The sequence below is a fragment of the Fusarium sambucinum genome, chromosome I, assembly GCF_050947815.1.
Source record: "Fusarium sambucinum isolate potato_lamoka chromosome I, whole genome shotgun sequence".
Taxonomy (NCBI): domain Eukaryota; kingdom Fungi; phylum Ascomycota; class Sordariomycetes; order Hypocreales; family Nectriaceae; genus Fusarium; species Fusarium sambucinum.
The window spans coordinates 9080681-9099675 of record NC_139294.1 but is presented as its reverse complement, the minus strand read 5'-3'; the positions used below and the strand labels follow the sequence as shown (position 1 = coordinate 9099675).

Sequence of the window (18995 nt, the reverse complement as noted above, 5' to 3'; positions counted from 1 at the left end):
CCAGATATCAACACATTATCGCTAGGACTCTCAAAGCAACGATTATCAATGGGAAATTAGCGAGTCGACATTGCATCGCGTCGCGAAACCTCCGACTGCGAAATCGGTCGCAATGACACCCAAGCGAAGTCTATCGCCCGTCGACGGGCAACAGCCTGATCCAAAACGCGCTCGACTGGACGAATCCGAAAACGAGGTGATACAACTAGACGACGACGAGATTAGTTCGATCGCTTCTTTGGTACCGAATCCTCATTACCAAGCTAGAACAGGCCTTCAGCGTTCTATCGCAATGGTTCTCAATCATGATGGGTTTGAAGGAGCAAGCCCCGAGGCAATGGAAAGTTTCACGGGAATAGTAGAGACCTGTGAGTTACGATTTGGTCATGGGCAACCAAGACCGGGTTATTGACATATACCAGATTTGGAGGGCATGATTGAAGCTGCAAAAACTCTCGCTTTGGCTGCTCGCCGCGAACATCCCATACCCACTGACTTCGAGCATGCGCTACGACGGCACAACGTCAGTGTCTCATCACTAAAACCACACTTGAAGCCGCCCGTTCCCAAAACACAAGTGTTTCCTGGCTACGTTGATGTTTTGCCTGAAGATCTTGACGCATACACGACACTGCCACTTCTGGGCGAGGAACTCAGTGGTCAGCCCGACAAGGACGAGAAAGACTATGTCCCGACTTCGTTCCCTGACTTTCCAAGCAAACACACCTATAAGTTCACTCCTCAAGAAGATACCAGCATTCGTGATTCTAAGAAAATACGCGAAGAGGCGGCAAGAACAGCTCAGCAGGGGGAGGATGCTCTTAGACGACTCGTACGAGCATCCAAGATGCGAAAACAGAAAGAAGTAAAAAACCTGGTTGAACGCGATACGCACGGGAAAGAGAGATTCCGGCTCTGGGAATCCACAATGAAACGGTTCATGGCGACTGAAGGCAGAGGGGAAAATACTGATCAAATGGAGATTGCGGACCACAGCATGATTGTCAACGGTGAAGCGCTTTTCGCACGAAAGGAAGTACCAAGAGCTGGCAAACGTTCAACCGCTTTAGCAAGCAAAAAGGTGACATAAGGATACATGAACAAGATCACCAACATGATATCCAATATGCATATAATGGTGTTGGTTGGATGATGGCGTCAGGTGTTTCGGGGTTTGCTTTGTATTTCTCCTCTCTTTGATTTGATGTTTCCTGCGAGGGTAAACATGGAGACAGATCAGTTACTGATGTAGAGTTGCGGCTAAGAACGAATCGAACAAAGACCAAGGCCATCGTTCCTTACTTACATGCACGGAACAACTTGGTTATTGATACAATATGACTGAATCGTATTATGTGCGTTTACCCATTTCTCCCATACGAAGACCACTGACATTGATATTCAACCTTTAGGCCGCATCGATCAAATATGCGAGGACGAGCTACACGGCGATCAAGAAGCATTCTCCTTCCCACAACAGTCTGGTCTGGTCTACCGCACATTTTACTCTGCTCCGTGATCAAACTATAGCTTCCCTTCAATTGGCTTGAGGACTGCGTAGTATAGCTCCAAGGCTTTGTTAGGACATTTGACCGAGATCGCAGCCCGTTCAGCATCATATCTCATAATGAGCTCATCTTATCAGCCACATTGGGGCATGTGTGCCACGATCAACAGCGCCACGCAACTGGAAAAAAAAACCACACCCTAGAGCAAGTGCCAGAGAAAATAAATACGTACCTCGCCTGCCGCTCGCACACCCCGCTAATTTCAAAGCGGAGTTCAAGGCCCTAACTTTCCTTAATTTTTAACCCACACAAAAAAAAGGGCAGGTACGATTCGCAACCGCCTTCCCATCCGACTCGGCCTAGGTTTTGCAGAGCAGCCTTTGATTTCTCTCTTTCTTCCCCTTCACGCACCTTGATCCTCTGCATCGCCTCGTCACCGCAAAAATGGCCGAACAATTGATCTTGAAGGGAACCCTCGAGGGCCACGTACGTCGAACCCCATCAGCCCTGCTTCTATCGATGCCAACTGCTGTGTCGCGAATGTCGCCGGTCACGGCCCGCTTCATAACGAAATGCTGAGTCGGCATCATGGAAGGAGATAATATTTGAGGAAGGAAAGACTGAAGGCTGACTGTTCACAGAATGGCTGGGTCACTAGCCTGGCTACCTCCATGGAGAAGTATGTGCAGCATTGCAAACACGCAGTTGATCCAAGTCACCTAACTAACCGTTCGACAGCCCCAACATGCTCCTGTCTGCTTCCCGAGACAAGACCCTGATCATCTGGAACCTCACCCGCGATGAGACCCAGTACGGCTACCCCAAGCGATCTCTCCACGGCCACTCTCACATCGTTTCCGACTGTGTACGTTTACCCAGTGCCCCGCCTTGAACAACAGCGCTTCGGCGGGCAGAAGAAATGAAGAATTCGACTGATTGTTGGAAATAGGTTATCTCTTCTGACGGTGCCTACGCTCTGTCTGCCTCTTGGGACAAGACTCTGCGTCTCTGGGAGCTTGCTACCGGTACCACCACTCGACGATTCGTCGGCCACACCAACGACGTCCTCTCCGTCAGCTTCTCTGCCGACAACCGCCAGATCGTTTCCGGTTCTCGTGACCGAACCATTAAGCTCTGGAACACCCTTGGTGACTGCAAGTACACCATCACCGATAAGGGCCACACCGAGTGGGCCTCTTGCGTTCGCTTCAGCCCCAACCCCCAGAACCCTGTCATCGTTTCCGCTGGTTGGGACAAGCTTGTCAAGGTCAGTACAACAAGCCATATTTTCCTTGCCGCTTTTTACATGATGTTTGCAACCCAAGTATTTGCTACTTCAGAGCCTGTTCACGCAGGCCATGAGACCACTTTTCACCATTGCCCTGATCTTAACTTGCCACAATTCTTTATATACACGCCCAGATTCATGCATTTGACAAGGTTCTGACATCTGGTATAGGTTTGGGAGCTCTCTACCTGCAAGCTCCAGACTGACCACATTGGTCACACCGGCTACATCAACACCGTCACCATCTCCCCCGACGGTTCCCTGTGCGCCTCTGGTGGCAAGGACGGTACCACCATGCTCTGGGATCTTAACGAGTCCAAGCACCTCTACTCCCTCAACGCCAACGACGAGATCCACGCTCTTGTCTTCTCCCCTAACCGATACTGGCTGTGCGCTGCCACCGCCAGCAGCATCATCATCTTCGACCTCGAGAAGAAGAGCAAGGTTGATGAGCTCAAGCCCGAGTTCCCCGCTGTCGGCAAGAAGAGCCGAGAGCCTGAGTGTATCAGCTTGGCTTGGTCTGCTGATGGCCAGACTCTGTTCGCTGGTTACACTGACAACATCATCCGTGCCTGGGGTGTCATGTCGAGGGCATAAATTGCTCTACCCTGTAAAAAAGAGGCGTGGTGACGAAGGCGAGCGGAAGAAGGTAGATCATTGGTGGGGCGTCAATTGGTTGGCTTCCTCGTTTGGTCTTTATTGATGCAAAGGAAGGGGGGCGACTACAAATCTGACGAGGGCATAACGCATTTGATGGTTATAGGCAGCCCCTGAAATTACCGGGATTCATCCTTTTGTTCTCCAATAAAGAACTCGAGTTTTCAAAATATGTCACGACTTCCTTTCGGTGATTGTATGTATATGTGCCTATCTAAGCTATCATGTAATGTCGCCGGTCGTACAGTCAAAACGTGCCTATGTGATCAACACGGATACAACTGTCTCCTTATTCTGGCACATCAAGAAACGTTCGGTGACCGTTAACCAACAAAAGAAGGACTATTCTGCCAACCACAGGCTCAGGGTTTAACGAAGATAATGTATCATATAGCACTAAACACCTTTTTAACCAAGCATTGATTAGAATGTAAATGCTTTTATGAAGTATTGGCATAGTGCTTGCATGGGTACCGATGAAAATTGCCAGATAAATAAGTGTGTTCCAGATACTATGGACCAGCTTTGGCACATGGTCATTTCATTTTCCTAGGACTCCCTATCTGGCACAATGCTTGTTTTCTCAGTCCACCTTGACCTAAAAACCGTCGTCTGGATGATGACATTATAGGGTGAACGCCGGTGTGCGGCACAAGAGTTATCCACCCGTTATCCCAATCGCTAGTCCCTGCTCTAAAGCCTCTCTACATGAAAGGTGGCAGAGAAAATGGATATCCGCCGTTCTTGACACGGAACACGCTCAACAAGAAGCTGTACACGAGGAAGAGAAGACCACCAAAACCGATGACAGCGACTTGCTGAGTCTTGGCATCGGCAATTCGCGGAACCTTGATGGTGAGAGTGATGACGCAGAATGACAGAACACCATCTTGGACATAGAGGTTAGCATGAGTAGACAAGTTGAAAAGGAAAAGGTACAACATACAAAGTGCCGCCACAATCTGGGTCTCTAAGCCAAGTTGCTGCTGGAAACCTGGGACAATATAGTTGATCCCGCCGCGTCCATCGCCAGTAACATAAGGAACCTTGCGGATGTGGTTGAACATATGGCCACTGATGAACAACAGGATAACCATCAGGGAGATAGCAGCCCAGAGATTACGGCTTTGGAAAATTGGAGCGAGGTAGGGCCAAGCAACCATGACCGCAGTGAGGACTCCGATTATAGCAGTGATGGAGACTATCCAACCTGTGTAGTTGATAGGCCGCTTAACGCTAGGGTGAGGTCGGTCAGGAAGAGAGCGAGCGAGCCATGACTGAACTCGTTCGGCGGATGCAGGTCTGAATGATGTCAGTTCATTGCCATTCCTGTGTTTACGAGATTGCGGTACTCACCCAGTGTTGAAGTCATAGCGATCGGGCTCCTTCTTGGCTGATGCATGGGGACCAACCGTAGGATGGAATAGAAGCAACACAGGAGCAGTTGAGAGACCAAGCTGTTATACAAGTCAGCAACCAAACTACCACAGTTTTTTTGTATTGCTGTCTTCCAAGGGTACATACCGACATGAAGGTATCTCTACCGTCAACGAAATCTAGCGTGCCAAAAACCAGTCGCGATTCGGCTGCCTTGTCGCCTTTGTTCCAACTCTTGCCTAGCAGTTCCCATTCAGGCTGAAACTCTCGGCATAACTGACAAGAGAATCGCGCATCGGCAGCGGTAAGCAGTACAGCAACACTGTAGTCTCGAGGTGTGGATGTCAAGGACTTGTAGGTGGAATCCTTGAGCTTGAGAGGCGTCGAGATTTGTTTGGCGTGGAATTCGTTGAATCGCTCGGCGGAGGACTTCTTCGCAGCCACAACGCCTGTCGCAAGCAAGGCGAAGGAGAGAAGCGAATTGAGAAAACGCATGGCGGCTAGAACAACAATTCGGGGATGAGGAAAAGAGGAAAAGGAAGAGGCCAATTGGCCAAGTATTTCGTAGAAGAAGAGTGAAGCTACTGACCTAGTTCACCTTGTTACTTACACCTTGTACACAAGAAGCTGGAGCTAATGAACTGAAGCTGAGGTGGCCTCTGATTCTAGCTGCGGTACGTACCTAAATACCTTACCTTAGTAAGCTCTCATAGACAAACAGGGAATTGGTGGGGGGGCAGGCGCATCGCATAAAAACTGGTACTGATTTAGTGGTTGATGGAAATATCAAATCAGCTTTAGTGGTTAGATAACCTGAGAAAGCACTTACAATTTCGTCTAGTTGTTTTCCAGTCCCCTATTTTTTGCAGCCCGTCGTGGTTTCACGCGTCATTGGGCAGGATCTCTTTGCCTTTCATTCATCACGTGCCTGCGTCCGTGCAGCGTGCCAGTATCTACACTAGTCTAGATGTAGCATCTTGTTTATTGCTACTGGGAATAGCCTAGTTACCAAAACACAGACTTTGGCTGGCTTCTGATATCCGTTAATTCATCCCACTTCGTTGTTCAAACCGTTCGCATGAGACACGCTTTGCATATACACAAGCATCATACTTATCTGCCGCATTTAGCCCCATTGTTATAATTGACCTGCACTTTCCATCTAGGATAATGAAGGTCAGGTCCAGCGAGGTAGCTATGCACGTTACGACATGCTTGACATTAACACAATACTGACTGCAACCTCACAGCGCGTAGCTCGGATCAACGAGCTCGAACTGAAGCACCAGAGTAATGTCAATCAGATGGAATTGACGGGTCGTGACGAAGAAGCTCGTTTACTGAAGCTTCGACTGTTGACACTACGCGATGAAAATGCTTCGTTGAAGGACAGGCTGGTTCAGAGAGATGCTCTCGTGAAGAAACTCTCCAAACAAAGCAGCGACACACAGGCCGAGCTCAAAACATCCAAATCGAAGCTCAAAGCCCAGGATACACAAATCCGAAAACAGAGTAATGCATTGGAAGATCTCAAGGTGAGTGGCAGGCGGCGAAACCCATCAGGTATTTAATTAACGGTAGAGCAGGCTGAGATCGACTCGTTAAACGAATTTAGACAAGACTCAAACAAAGTCTTGCAGGAGAAACTTGCCCTGAGTCGTAAGCTTGACCAGATTCAACCCGAACTCGAACATCTCCAGTCACAACTCGAAAATCATCGCGCTATTGTCGCCCAGAAGCAGGATCTCGAACGCCAACTCAGTTCGGTCGAAGTCGAGCTTGAAAATGAGAAAAGAACTAACCAACGCATGCAATCAAAAAACCAAAACAGCGATGAGTGGAAGGGGCAGTTCGACGAAGCTAAGGAAGAAATGGAAAGACTCAACAAAGAACATAGCAGAGAGCTACGGGAAGTCCGCGGTGAATACGAGATGTTGGAAGGCCGCATGGAAGACACAAAAAGCAAGTTGAAGAAGACACAGACAGACTTGAAGGATGCGCGAGCCGAGCTTACATCTTGCCGTGCCGAACTAGAGGAAGCACGTAAGATGATGGCCAACAACAAGTTGAGCAAGAAGAATGCCGTCACAAAGGAACAACTGGCCGGAAAGAGGCGAGCTCATGATATAAGCATGGAAGATATCAGCATCGGAACGCCAGGACCGGATGAAAACACTCTTCGGCGCCCGTTCAAGAAGCGAGGCGCTGAACAGGCATTAGTAGGCGAGAAATCGACCTTTTCGATTACACCATTCTTGAATCGCAGCAAGAATATATCCGACAGCCTGTCGGAGGAGCCAAGTGAAGTCCATTCACCGACGGGTAAAGCTGCTGATGACCCGGAACCTGTGGCACCTGTTGAGGATGAAGTTGCGGAAGCTGGTGATTCACTCTCCATTGAAGCTATAGATGAAACCTCTGGTTCAGATGGCCAGTCAGATGGTCATGTTAGTGCTGAAGAGATCGAAGAACCGAAGGCTCAGAAGGGACGGGGTAGACCAAGAAAGGCTCTCGATGAGGCACCAACAACAAAGAAGAACATGCCTGTACAGGCAAAGAAAAAGGCAAACACAACAAAGGCTCCCGGCAAGCTTGCAGCGGTGAGTGAGGAAGTCGAGATTGGTGAGACAGAGGCTGAGCCTCAGGCAAGGCCCAAAAAGATGCTTGGGTTATTGAAGTCTAACCCTGCTGCGGCGTTGTCGAGGCATGGTGCTGATGACGCAGATGGGCGAAAGAAGAAGCGCAAGGTGCTCGGTGGTGGCAACAAGACTCTGTTTGATGATGATGAAGAAGCCGAACCAGCGCCAAATCCAGCGAAGATACAGATGGGGGCTGGCCGTAGGGCGAAAGCGCCATTGGGAGGCCCTCGTAATGCATTTGCCGGGGCGACCTTCTCTCCCTTGAAGAAGGATAGAAGAGGAGCCGGTGCTAGTTTCCTTCATTGAAAAGGACTGTTCAGTTGTTTCGTTCGTCTAACAGGACAAATATGGCATGGGACGGCGTGGTTTACTGGCGTTTACTGGTTCATTGGGCTGGATCAGCGGTGCTATTGGGTCGGGAGTTTGGCATAGGCGCAAGGATTTTGAACTGGAATTAGACATTGCCTCTTAGTAGGCGCAAAAGATGAAGTGTACATTTGTAACCAGGATTTCATCCAAAGTGTGTCGAGGCTTTGTACATTCCCAGCATGCATGTCAGTATAGGTTAGCAAGGCCGTCAGGCACAGTCAGACAGTTCAACTACTTTCAACTAATAATCTCGTATCTTCCACATTCTATGTGCCCCCAGACACTTCAGGGGATTTGGTGATTGAACGAGCTACTGAATTGTCTATTGTGTTTATGATAGCGTTGCTGGAGTTGATTCTGCGATTCCATGATTCTCGACGGATGACTCCGCTAGGCACTTGCAAAAGAAAGCCTACCTAGCTAACACAGGGTTGTGAAAAGTTTTGTCGCTACTAATATCATTATTCTTGCCACCTGCAATCTTCAAAATGATCTCTCGATTGGCACCATGCCTTACAGGCCAATGTGTTTCCTCAGTGTTATCATTGCAGAAATCGATCGCACCTTTTGTCCGATGGTCGTCATCGGGATCTCGCTGGAAACAGCGCCAGGGTCGTGATTCCTATGCCCGTGGTGCAAAGGTCCAGGGACTCAAAAGTCGGGCAGCTTTCAAGCTACTCGAGGTTCGTCATTTTTCTTTCTTATCGTGACATGTCCAGAGTCATGAGTGGGCTAATGTCTCCGTTAGATGGACTCGAAATACAGACTTTTCAAGGGAAGCGGACAGACAGTGGTCGATCTTGTGAGTTTGGTTTACACTCGATATTCCCAGTACCAAGAGCTAGCTCCTCTACTTACCTCATTATCAGGGATACGCACCAGGTAGTTGGTCACAGGTAAGGTCCATATGTCTCTTGGCTCTACAGATCATTGATGATATAAGGTCGCTGTAGAAAGAACCAGGCCCAATGGTCGGGTCATTGGTATCGACCTTATCCCAGCCCAACCGCCGCGTGGTGTTGCAACCTTCCAGGGCGACTTCCTTTCATCAGACGTACAGGAAATGGTCAAAAACTTCATTCTTGAAAGCCATCGACGCCCACCTCCCCTACAAGATAATAGTGAAGCCGAACAGTCTAGTCCCGATGAGGCTGCTGCGCTTGATCGGCCGAGTTATCTTGATATGGAACGTCATGCTGCCCAGGATGAGGTACAGTTGTTGGAATCAGAGGCGTCAAAAAAGCGCATCGTAGATGTTCGTTCAGCTATCTCTGTATAACCTGTACGCTAATGCCTGTCTAGGTTGTTCTTAGTGACATGTCAGCACCCTGGGACCAAACCACTGGCTTTAACGTGAACACGTTGAGTAACCCGTATCATAGGTTGATGAACACGAGCGGGAACGCCTTTCGCGACCATGCCGGGAGTATGGTGAGAATAGTCTTACTCTACAACTGTGAAAAGCGTCCAAACTCATCGACTTAGGATCTTTGTGCCGCCGCGCTACAATTTGCCAGTGATACACTGAGATCTGGTGGACACTTTGTCTGCAAGTTTTATCAGGGATCTGAGGATAAGGATTTTGAGAAGAAGTTGAAGATGCTCTTCAGCAAAGTATTTAGAGAAAAGCCGGATTCTTCAAGAAAGGCAAGTCTAACTCTGGCTGGGTACACCCATACGAGGGCGCGTAAGTATACTAATTCCTTCAACAGGAAAGCCGCGAGGCATACTTCATTGGGTTGCGAAGGAAGCCTAACATTACAATACAATCATCGACGGGCACACAGGACGAGACTGCCAAGGCTGGAGCCGGCGTATAGAAGTGCACCAATAGGGGCCAGGCTGTGTTGAAATGCACTCATCTTTTCACCATGTATATAATTTTGGGCCAGCGATTTTCGATCAATTGGAAAATGGCATCATGACGGCAGCAATGCGCGAGAAGTTCATTGTAGAATTTTGTGATACCTAGGCACGCCAATTCCATGCAAGACCCATTTGCAAGCCGATGTTCGGCATCATTTGCCCCATAAACTGGCCCCAACTCCACCCAAGGCCAATAATTTTCACCATAAACCGCTTAGACCTTGAAACCACGAGAACGTCTTCGGCCACGGGCACGCTCGAACTTGCGACCCTTGGACTCGACATAAGGCTTCTGTAATGGGGGTTAGACGTTGTCGTTTGTGAGCAAGTAACGATTGATCTTACCTTGTGGCTGTGGGGACCGAAGCCGAAGTGCTTGACAGCCTCACGGGCGTTCTTGGGACCACGGAGGATCAGGGTGTTGCTTCCGGTAGGAGCACGGAGAGCAAGCTGGTCCAGGGTGATAGCCTCACCACCAGCAGCGAGGATGCGGGCACGGGCAGTGGCGGTGAATCGCAGAGCAGCGACGGTCACCTTGGGGCACTCGAGCAGACGGTTGTCATCGGTGATGGTACCGACAACAACAACGGTTCGCTTCTCGCCCTCCTTGTTGATGTTGGCGACAATGCGGGACAAGGAGACGGGAGGTCGGTTGATCTTGGAAGTAAACAGACGTCGAAGAACAACCTTGTTGAAAGAGGCATCGGTTCGGCCTGTAAAATTGTGATTCGGGTTAGTCCGCATATTCAACTTTACGGAGTCGTTGACGGAGGGTTGGACGTACGAGCCAGGAAGCGGTAAAGCTTCACCAAGAGCTTGAGGTAGACATTGTCGCTCTTGGGGGCAGTGCGGTGAGTGCCCTTAACGTGGTGGCGGTCGAGATCGATACCTGTAGGGTGAAGCCATCGTCAGCCTTTTTGTTCAAGCATGCTCAAAAAATAGCAACTCTGTCTTGCGCTTTCGCGAACAAGATGGTGCATTGGTCGCAGAGAAGGAGGCACAGAAGCGCACACCTTCTCTACTCGCATACAGAGGCTGAACTTCAATATCTTCACGTACCCATGGCGGCGGTTGTCGCTGTGAAATTTGGCGGTGCTGGGTATGGAGGTGGATGCGTCGAACAACACTTTCTTTCACTTTTCGAAGCCTTTGCACTGGTGGGTCTTCCAGATTGGTGTGGCCGTCTGAAGGGCGGTGATTGACGGCAGTTAGGGTTTTCTTAGTCACCCCACCGTAGTTGCTCACCGAACTCACCGAGGTGTGTTCCATGGGCCAAAAATGAGCGACCGAGTCTGGTGGTCCTACTAATTCCGTCTGTCATGCTCCAACTGTGACTAACATACGTTGAAGGCCTCGATTACATTGCGTTATCGAGGCCGTCACGCGCTAGCAACTGTGATTATGCTTTCATAGCCAATTTTTTGTCCATTCAGTCAAATGTCATTATAGTATCCAACTAGGTACTGATTCTTTCCTATAATGCCTAATCCTCTATGCATACACCAAATACGTACAGTAGCCCTTGCCCCATGTGTTTTGTTACTGTTCCAATCATCCCATGAATATACAAATCTACCGATGTCTCCCATAACCGCACCATTCTTCCATCCACTATTCCATCCCCTGCTGCCAAACAATCTATGCTTCAGAAATCCGAATGGGCATACGGACTATCTTGACAAACAGATTTAAAATCATAATGATTGAGGCTCAGGGTCAGGCCTGAGATCGACTAGGAAATCACGCGTCATCTCGAAACTTAGCCAGCTCGATGCCATGCTGGGGGCGACTTTCAAAAGATTAGGCACGATACCCTTGTAAAGGCCCTTGATTCCCTCTTGCATGACGATAACTCGAATCGCGTCCGTAATGCCCTTGTACTGGTAACCCATGCCTGACATTGTGTTGATCTGGAATCGCCGCCGTAGAACATCGCTGCAACCATGTGAGTGATGATTCTTATACGTGGTGATGGACAGTGAGACTACTTACAAGGGGTATGTGCAAGTTTGTGCTACGGCTCCAGAAATAGCACCAGCAAGCAGTTTCCGCGTTGCGCTGGGATTTTGTTCTCCCTCCGGCGTCAGATATGTACGAACAGATTCATAAACCATAAAGTTGAGGCCGACCTGAGTAGATTTTTTATCAGTATTCAAGACCATGGTCGAGCATTGGTAATAGGACTTACGTATGGTGCTACGCCAGCAACAGTAGGGACAATGCCTCGATACAATGCAGACATACCGCCCTCGGTTTTGTACATTTGGGTCAAAGTAGTCCACATGCCAGGCAACTTTTCTGGTTTGGCGCCCAGCTCGGCGAAACTTGCAGACTGGATAGATAGTCGTGTTCGAACAATATCAAGAGGGTACGTAAGAAAAACGGACGTTATGCCCGCTATGCCACCACAGACAAGCCGAGTGAGTGGTGATAGATCAGCTCCTGGATGGCTTTCAAATATACTCTGCGGCCCTGTTAGCCTTTGAAGCATGAGCTCAAGCCGGTTATTCAAACATCACGCACCCGCTTGTAAAAGTTGTAGCTGCTGAATTGAACAGCAGAGTAAGGAACAATGCGAATACAATTGGTGCCATTGCCTCGCATGAACCCTCTCCAGCCTTCTTCCTTCCACATCTTGACCAAAGCTTTTCCAACCGACAGCTTGTACGCATCTCTTCCGACGCTTTGCACCTGCATAAGAATCTTGAGTCGTTCTAAAGGGGATACGACCGTTCGGGACACGGCACCGGCGACACCTCCAGCGCAAAATGCGGCGATAACTGGCTGGGAAATGGATTCTCGAAACTGTATAGACCTGTCAGAGGCCACGGGCGCTGCCGAATTCACCAAGCCAGGCTGTGACTAAACTGCCAGATTAGCGACGCTTCTATAGAACAGTAACCGTGTACCAATTGTCTCGAAGAGGCATTGGCGCATGTCTCACGTACAGTAGACATCGTGATGTATTGATGTATTACGCTGTGCGGTGCGATATTGTATTTTCCTTCAAGCCAAGGCTTCGTCTCTGTTTGAAGCGCTGTGTTATTTGTGGTGGCAGTGGTCGATATGTTCTAGCTGTGGATTGCGACAATGGTAGGCAGCTTTCGGGGCTTGGGAGTGCGAGATTGGGCCGTTGAGATCTCCGATGGAATGATGATTCCAATTGTTACTGTCGACTGAAAGATAGTAATGGCATGCTGAGAGGTCGAATCAGGTATAAGCTGTCGGTAACCATCGGAGAAGAAGGAAGAGACTCATGCGCTGAGACCAATACACAGCAAGGCGAGGAGGCGGGTTATTGGCGAACCGGGCAGCGATCCACAGCTCGACAAGTATTGTATATATGTATATATATGTGGTTGGATTGTAATAAGAGAAGTATGTTCGACAGACGGGATACGGGATCGGTGCCGTCAACGAGCGGATGGGGGCGCGTGAGCCGGCGATGCGGATGACTTCGGGGGCGCGCGCGTGGTGCCCCGGTTGCCGTTCGGGAGAATCATTAGTAGGACCTGAAAGGTTTAGAATTGTGGGTATAGTACTTGACAGCCAAAGTAACAGCTACAGGGTAATCCGGAGACGAAACGAGACAAACTTGAATTCTTGTATTATTTTGTGGCTTAAACCAAAGCGAAAGTAGTCAACCTCCATGAGATTACATTTACACAAAGATAACCCAACGCAGGTCTTCATTTTCAATATCCCTGCAGTTGTTTCGTTACAAGACTTTAAACTCTGAAGGTCGAGATTTCTGATGGCTCGGGCTGGCATAATCAAGGGAAGGTACATTTCAGCTACTACGACTTACTACTACAACACGGTCATCGTTCAACTCATTCTAGTCAAGCCCAGGGGAAATGGGCTGTAACAAGAAAAATCAGACCTTGGAGGGTTAATCATTCACTGAAGCGCCACCGCATACATGGAACAAGTCACAACTTTGTGTTACACAACGTCGTGGCTATACATATATTCAGCTGACAACGAGGAGTTGGAAGCGAGGAAAACAGATCATTGACCCGTTGCGTCGAATCATGGTACAGAACAATCTAAACTAACTACGAAATGAGAAGCCTCCAAACAAAACGCGCCGTGGCAAAAGCCTTCAGTCTCGGAAAACGGGATAACCCACCCAACTCAACATGGCGTCCGTAGATTCTTATACGTTGCCATTTAGCTGGGTTATTCAAACAATATTACACATTGCACCTGTCCTAGCAGGGAATGAAGCCAGCCTCGACTAGAAAGCCAGAAACTTTTGCTTGAGCTTGACAAGCCCAGACAACATTGCGAGCGCTTTTAGCACTGCGTGTGAAATGCTCACTCGGCGACGTCGAGATCCTCGTTAGCAGGGGGAGGACTGTCGAGAGCTGTGACTATTGTGAGCAAGAATCAACCAAAGCAGGGTTACAAGACATACGCTTTCGGTCATCACCGTTGGTGCCGTTCTCTCGGCGGTCACGGTCCTCGCGATCATCCTTTGAGTCCCGCTCACGGTCCCTGCGGTGGCAATGTTAGTACGAGCAACAGACAAGGCAAGAGACGAACTTACCGGTGGTCAGGACTGCGGGAGCGATCCCTATCACGTCGGCTCTCGCGATCATAGTCTCGGTCACGGTCCCTGCGGTCGTCCTTGCGAGGAGAATAATCACGAGTGCTGCGACGAGGAGAAGGCGAACGTCCACGTCTAGGAGAGCGGGCACCACCACGTCGATCACGATCGCGGCCTGACTCGAAGCGCCAAGACGCAGAAGGAGGAGTGCGAGCCCACTGGAAGATAAGTCAGCAAGCATTTCTAGATGCCATGCATTGTTAATGGGCAGAGTTGAATGACGAACCTCGATCTTTAGAATGTCATCACGACCAATACGTTTGTTGTGCATCTCATGATAAGCATCATCAGCATCACGTCGGTCCTCATACTCAACAAAGGCGAAGCTATTGTCCATGTCAGCTCAGTCGCAAGTTACCATAGTCGATCACACTCACAGACGGCTGGACGTAGACCTGGGTGCAGGAATGTCACAGCGAACCAGTCGGCCATAGCTATTGAAGGGTTGGTCAGTATACTATGAAGCACGGTGTAACGCAGCAAAACGCCGACAGAGGCCCCCCTTTGGATACGAATGCGTACGGCATTCATGCGTTTGCTCGAGCAGAAGAGCGACTGCGCGATAGACGAGCAGTCCCATCGAAGAAAGTGGAAAGACAGGGGAGGAGGGAGTGCTGGGGCGTGGGCGCGAGCGAGAACGGAAACGGGAGGACGAGGACGAGGACGTAAGGACGACGATGGACGGCGAGGCATCATGGCCAAGCAGGAGACCTTTGCATTGCATCGAAAGAGTCTCTAGGCTATGGCACAGACACAGACGAAGGCGAGCGCGAAAACGATAGGACGCGGACGTGGACGAGAGCGTGGGCGTGAGCGTGGGCGAGGTTGACATACCGTTCGAACTCGTAGGCGAGGTCGCGAGCGCGGGTACCGTGGCTGAAGCCGGTCACGTAAAGGGTGGTGCCGCCGCGAGACATTGTCGTGTTGCGAAAGACGTGCTTCTGGAAGATTATAACAAGAGAAACCGATGGAGAAGTTTTAAAAGTGTGCTGAGAGGATAGGAATCGATGGAAACCGATTGATGATGGTGTAACCTTTGACTACCTTTCGAGGTTGTACGATACGATGCAATGCAGTCACGAGTGTTGGCAGGTGCGGAAAATTTAGCGGCGTCGCTGACATAATACGACCAACTTGCGCACCCAATTAAAACGCGTTACACTTACAAGGTGATGGAGCTTTTTTTCCTCTATGGGACTACCAGACGTATATACATTAGTAGTGCTGCCTTGTTTTGTAGTCTAAATGTCTACAGATACTCATTCAATTGAATGGATTGACTCGATAGTTCAAATGATAGGGATCTTCTCATGCTCGTTCAATTGTAATCGGCCTCGGGGCCGAGCAAGGTCGACTGGCGAGCGCGCAGCCCGTTTCAGGGAAAACCCATGTAATTGTAGTGTAGAAGAGTGCAACTGACTGCATATGAGGTCATCATAACTCACTCGCCTTGTAATTACTCGCCTGGCTTGGTCTTGATAAGATACCTACCTAGGCAGAGTGATAAAATTTCTTTTCACAACATCGAGTCGCCTTTAATTAGGCTTCAATAAAAAAAGTTATAACACATACCAACCATGTTCAAAATGGTTGGTACCTTCTTCACCAGTGCCTGATTGAGGAGGAAGGTAGGAAGGGTGGACTTTACTATACCCGGCGTTCGCTGGTCCCGTCCGAGCCTCCCGACCGTGTGTGAGTTGGGTACTTTCAATAAGTGTGGAGGGCGAGGACCTGCCCGAAGGCCGACAGAATGACGTCTGATCAAACTTCCCGGAACTAAACGTCTGGGCAAAGCAGGCATATTTGTTGTCCGTACCCAGGCAAGTAACTTAGGAGGCACCTTAGTACTAAGGTAGGTAGGTAGTCTTTTCCCTTTGTCGCACGGCAACTTCGGACTCATCAGCAGATACAGTTGTGACTACAGCTGGCACTGTTGGATCGTGAGCCGCTGCATCCGTTCAGATATCAAGTTCATTATCCATGTTCGTTGTCTTTTTGGATTGTTCTTAAAAAGGCCTTGCCGCTTACTACGGTTATGATATGGGAACTTCAACCTTTTCTGCCTACATCTTTTTTTTTTTTTGGAGCATCTATCGCTTGTCATACCATCTGTTCCATACTTCTGAAGAAGAAAGCCTCCTTTGCTTGATTCTTCATAGAATTGTGTGGCTATCGCTAAATAACCTACACCCTCTACTGCCAAAACCATGAAATCCTCAGTGGCTCCGGTAGGTTCTCCACATTCCGACCGGAGCTCCGGACATGCGGTGTCGGAAACTCGACGGCCAATGCCGAGATCGCTCGGCGAAGCTCTGCGGTCTGTCGGTACAACGCTTGATATGCCTGGCTCCGAGACTCCTAGTGAGGAGGACTACGAAGAAAACGTCCGCCCAACTTTGACAGAGCCATCCACTGTCAGGAATCGTTACCCGTATGGCAGTCGTGATCATCTACTGCCGAAAACATTATCAGCATCCCCAAAAACTGCAGAACCCGAGTCCCGTTTTAGCCACCGTGACTCAGGCGTCTATATCGTCTCAGATGAGGACAACAGCCTTCAGCAATTACTCATGACCAGCTCGCAGTGGTCTGAAGAACCTTCTGGCCCAAAGATCCGACGACGCAAGTTTGCTGATTTAGTCTTCACTCGCCAGTTCTCTGCCTTTGACCGCCACAACCCGTCAGCATTCAACAGCCCGTTCCATGGATTCTACACGTTGTTCTGGCTTGCCGTGTCTCTTTTCGTCTTGAAGATTTCCATCCGTAACTGGCAAGCTTACGGAAACCCTTTGGGAACTAGCGATATCATGAAGACCATGTTCCATCGGGATGGTATGACTCCCCTCTTGTCTCGTATTCGCTGAGATCTATAAGACTGACTGGATCGAAGTGGTCGTTCTACTTCTATCAGACGGCATCATGTGTGCCCTTACAGCAGTCACTTGGTTGAACCAATGGTTTGTATCTGCCAACTACCTCAACTGGGATGGTGCAGGATGGTTGCTTCAGCATGTAGGTGGAAGATATATCCCGAATCGTCAGGTCTTGGGCTAACTAACTCTCTTTAGATTTGGCAAACAACCTTTCTGGCCGGAGTTATTGGCTTGACTCTGTGGCGTGACTGGCCGTGGACTCATACCGTGTTTTTCGTTTTGCATGGCATTGTTATGTTGATGAAACAACATTCGTATGCCTTCTATAATGGCCATCTCTCTACAGTCTACAAGCAACGCGCTACCATCACGAAAAAGTTGAAACAACTCGACCTCGTTGATCCAGCAATGACCCCTTCTCAGACTGAACCCCCTGCATCCGCTATCTCAACCCACCACCTAAGCGTTGTTCCCTCCGCTGAAGAGCGTCGAAAGTCCATCTCAGCGCAGCCAGAACAAGAAGAGAGCGATATTGAGAAGATTTCACGAGCAATTGCCTCACATGAACCTCTGGACGACCAACAAATCGCTTTATTTGAGCGCATCATGAAATGGGAGATTGATGCAATGTCGGATGAACTCAAGGGTACGGCTCTTACCGCCGACAAAGCATATCCGAACAATCTGTCTTTCATTGACCATTACAAATGGATCCCGTTACCAACGTTGGTCTACGAGATAGAATATCCACGATCGGACTCCATCGACTGGTCATATGTATTGGAGAAATCTGTAGCAATGGTCGGCATATTGTTTGTCATGGTACAAGTCTCGCAGTACTCTATATGTAAGTTAATTTCTACTGAGAACCTATCAGTTACATGTTTAACAGAAAACGGCAGATCCCATGGTCATGAAAACAGTTGAAATGAAGAACAATGATGTTCCGCTTGTTGAAAGACTTCAGGAGTTCCCGGGATTACTTCTTGACCTCCTCTTCCCTTTCATGATGGAATATTTGGTAAGCGAGAACCTCCTTCAAATCGGAAGGGATGTGCTAATCGTTAGCTTGTCTGGTATCTTATATGGGAGACTATCCTTAACATCTTAGCCGAGTTGACATACTTTGCCGATCGTAGTTTTTATGACGCATGGTGGAACAGTGGTAAGTCGGACACCATTTGCACGCTGAAGTTACGTGAACTGATAAATATTTGCTCATCAGTCTCCTGGGATCAATTCGCCCGTGATTGGAACCGACCAGTACACGTCTTTTTATTACGACATGTCTACCATAGCTCTATTTCATCCTTGAAGGTCAACAAACACACGGCCACCCTCATCACATTCTTTCTCTCAGCTTGCATTCATGAGTTGGTAATGTGGTGTTTATTCAAAAAATTGAGAGGCTATCTACTATTCCTCCAAATGTGTCAACTACCGGTAAGTTCCGTGATTGGCTCACCGGCTTGGTTACTGACAGTCTGTATTGAAGCTGGTGAGATTGAGTCGCACCAAATGGCTGCGGGGGCGTAAAACATTGGGAAACCTGATATTCTGGTTGGGTATCTTCACGGGACCGAGCCTTCTGTGCAGTCTGTATTTAATCCTTTGAACTAATCTGACGGATCATGCTTTGGTGACGGGGGAACTTACGTCTTAGGATAGACCCAGGCATGAATAAACGAGAGTTGACGCTGTGTTTGCAGACCACTGAGCATACAATACCACCACGGATGGTTCATGACGTTGTGAAGTAGTATATAAGTTATTCTAATGAGACCACACAGCCGAGGCTTTCCTTGG

At 48.9% G+C, this 18995-nt stretch overlaps 9 protein-coding genes across 9 annotated transcripts; 5 read left to right on the top strand and 4 right to left on the bottom strand.

The window, feature by feature from the left end:
* Positions 1-112: 112 nt before the first annotated feature.
* On the top strand, positions 113-1090 carry FSST1_005696 (TBP-associated factor 8 family protein; the record flags this gene model as incomplete). Its single annotated transcript, XM_083231998.1, has 2 exons — positions 113-368; positions 423-1090. 2 exons carry the CDS (start codon positions 113-115, stop codon positions 1088-1090), a joined length of 924 nt encoding a protein of 307 aa, XP_083089126.1.
* Positions 1091-1952: 862 nt separating this feature from the next.
* Positions 1953-3393, top strand: FSST1_005695 (WD40 repeat domain-containing protein; the record flags this gene model as incomplete). Its single annotated transcript, XM_083231997.1, has 5 exons — positions 1953-1994; positions 2150-2187; positions 2247-2373; positions 2458-2775; positions 2968-3393. 5 exons carry the CDS (start codon positions 1953-1955, stop codon positions 3391-3393), a joined length of 951 nt encoding a protein of 316 aa, XP_083089125.1.
* A 764-nt stretch (positions 3394-4157) lies between these two features.
* Positions 4158-5325, bottom strand: FSST1_005694 (OST3/OST6 family protein; the record flags this gene model as incomplete). Its single annotated transcript, XM_083231996.1, has 4 exons — positions 4158-4342; positions 4400-4755; positions 4810-4910; positions 4978-5325. 4 exons carry the CDS (start codon positions 5323-5325, stop codon positions 4158-4160), a joined length of 990 nt encoding a protein of 329 aa, XP_083089124.1.
* Positions 5326-6041: 716 nt separating this feature from the next.
* Positions 6042-7775, top strand: FSST1_005693 (uncharacterized protein; the record flags this gene model as incomplete). Its single annotated transcript, XM_083231995.1, has 2 exons — positions 6042-6365; positions 6417-7775. 2 exons carry the CDS (start codon positions 6042-6044, stop codon positions 7773-7775), a joined length of 1683 nt encoding a protein of 560 aa, XP_083089123.1.
* Positions 7776-8326: 551 nt separating this feature from the next.
* Positions 8327-9658, top strand: FSST1_005692 (RlmE family RNA methyltransferase; the record flags this gene model as incomplete). Its single annotated transcript, XM_083231994.1, has 7 exons — positions 8327-8521; positions 8587-8640; positions 8708-8734; positions 8782-9093; positions 9141-9269; positions 9324-9505; positions 9556-9658. The coding sequence occupies 7 exons, from the start codon at positions 8327-8329 to the stop codon at positions 9656-9658; spliced, it is 1002 nt and encodes a 333-aa protein (XP_083089122.1).
* Positions 9659-9918: 260 nt separating this feature from the next.
* FSST1_005691 (uncharacterized protein) lies at positions 9919-10767 on the bottom strand (the record flags this gene model as incomplete). The annotated part of the gene is made up of 4 exons (XM_083231993.1): positions 9919-9996; positions 10050-10417; positions 10489-10593; positions 10764-10767. 4 exons carry the CDS (start codon positions 10765-10767, stop codon positions 9919-9921), a joined length of 555 nt encoding a protein of 184 aa, XP_083089121.1.
* Positions 10768-11398: 631 nt separating this feature from the next.
* FSST1_005690 (uncharacterized protein) lies at positions 11399-12661 on the bottom strand (the record flags this gene model as incomplete). The annotated part of the gene is made up of 5 exons (XM_083231991.1): positions 11399-11639; positions 11697-11833; positions 11893-12168; positions 12228-12566; positions 12614-12661. The coding sequence occupies 5 exons, from the start codon at positions 12659-12661 to the stop codon at positions 11399-11401; spliced, it is 1041 nt and encodes a 346-aa protein (XP_083089120.1).
* A 1363-nt stretch (positions 12662-14024) lies between these two features.
* FSST1_005689 (splicing factor SR family protein) lies at positions 14025-15233 on the bottom strand (the record flags this gene model as incomplete). Its single annotated transcript, XM_083231990.1, has 6 exons — positions 14025-14080; positions 14125-14204; positions 14257-14474; positions 14543-14642; positions 14694-14750; positions 15151-15233. 6 exons carry the CDS (start codon positions 15231-15233, stop codon positions 14025-14027), a joined length of 594 nt encoding a protein of 197 aa, XP_083089119.1.
* Positions 15234-16523: 1290 nt separating this feature from the next.
* Positions 16524-18804, top strand: FSST1_005688 (MBOAT, membrane-bound O-acyltransferase family-domain-containing protein; the record flags this gene model as incomplete). The annotated part of the gene is made up of 7 exons (XM_083231989.1): positions 16524-17148; positions 17207-17328; positions 17385-18036; positions 18092-18210; positions 18258-18354; positions 18415-18632; positions 18685-18804. 7 exons carry the CDS (start codon positions 16524-16526, stop codon positions 18802-18804), a joined length of 1953 nt encoding a protein of 650 aa, XP_083089118.1.
* Positions 18805-18995: the final 191 nt, after the last annotated feature.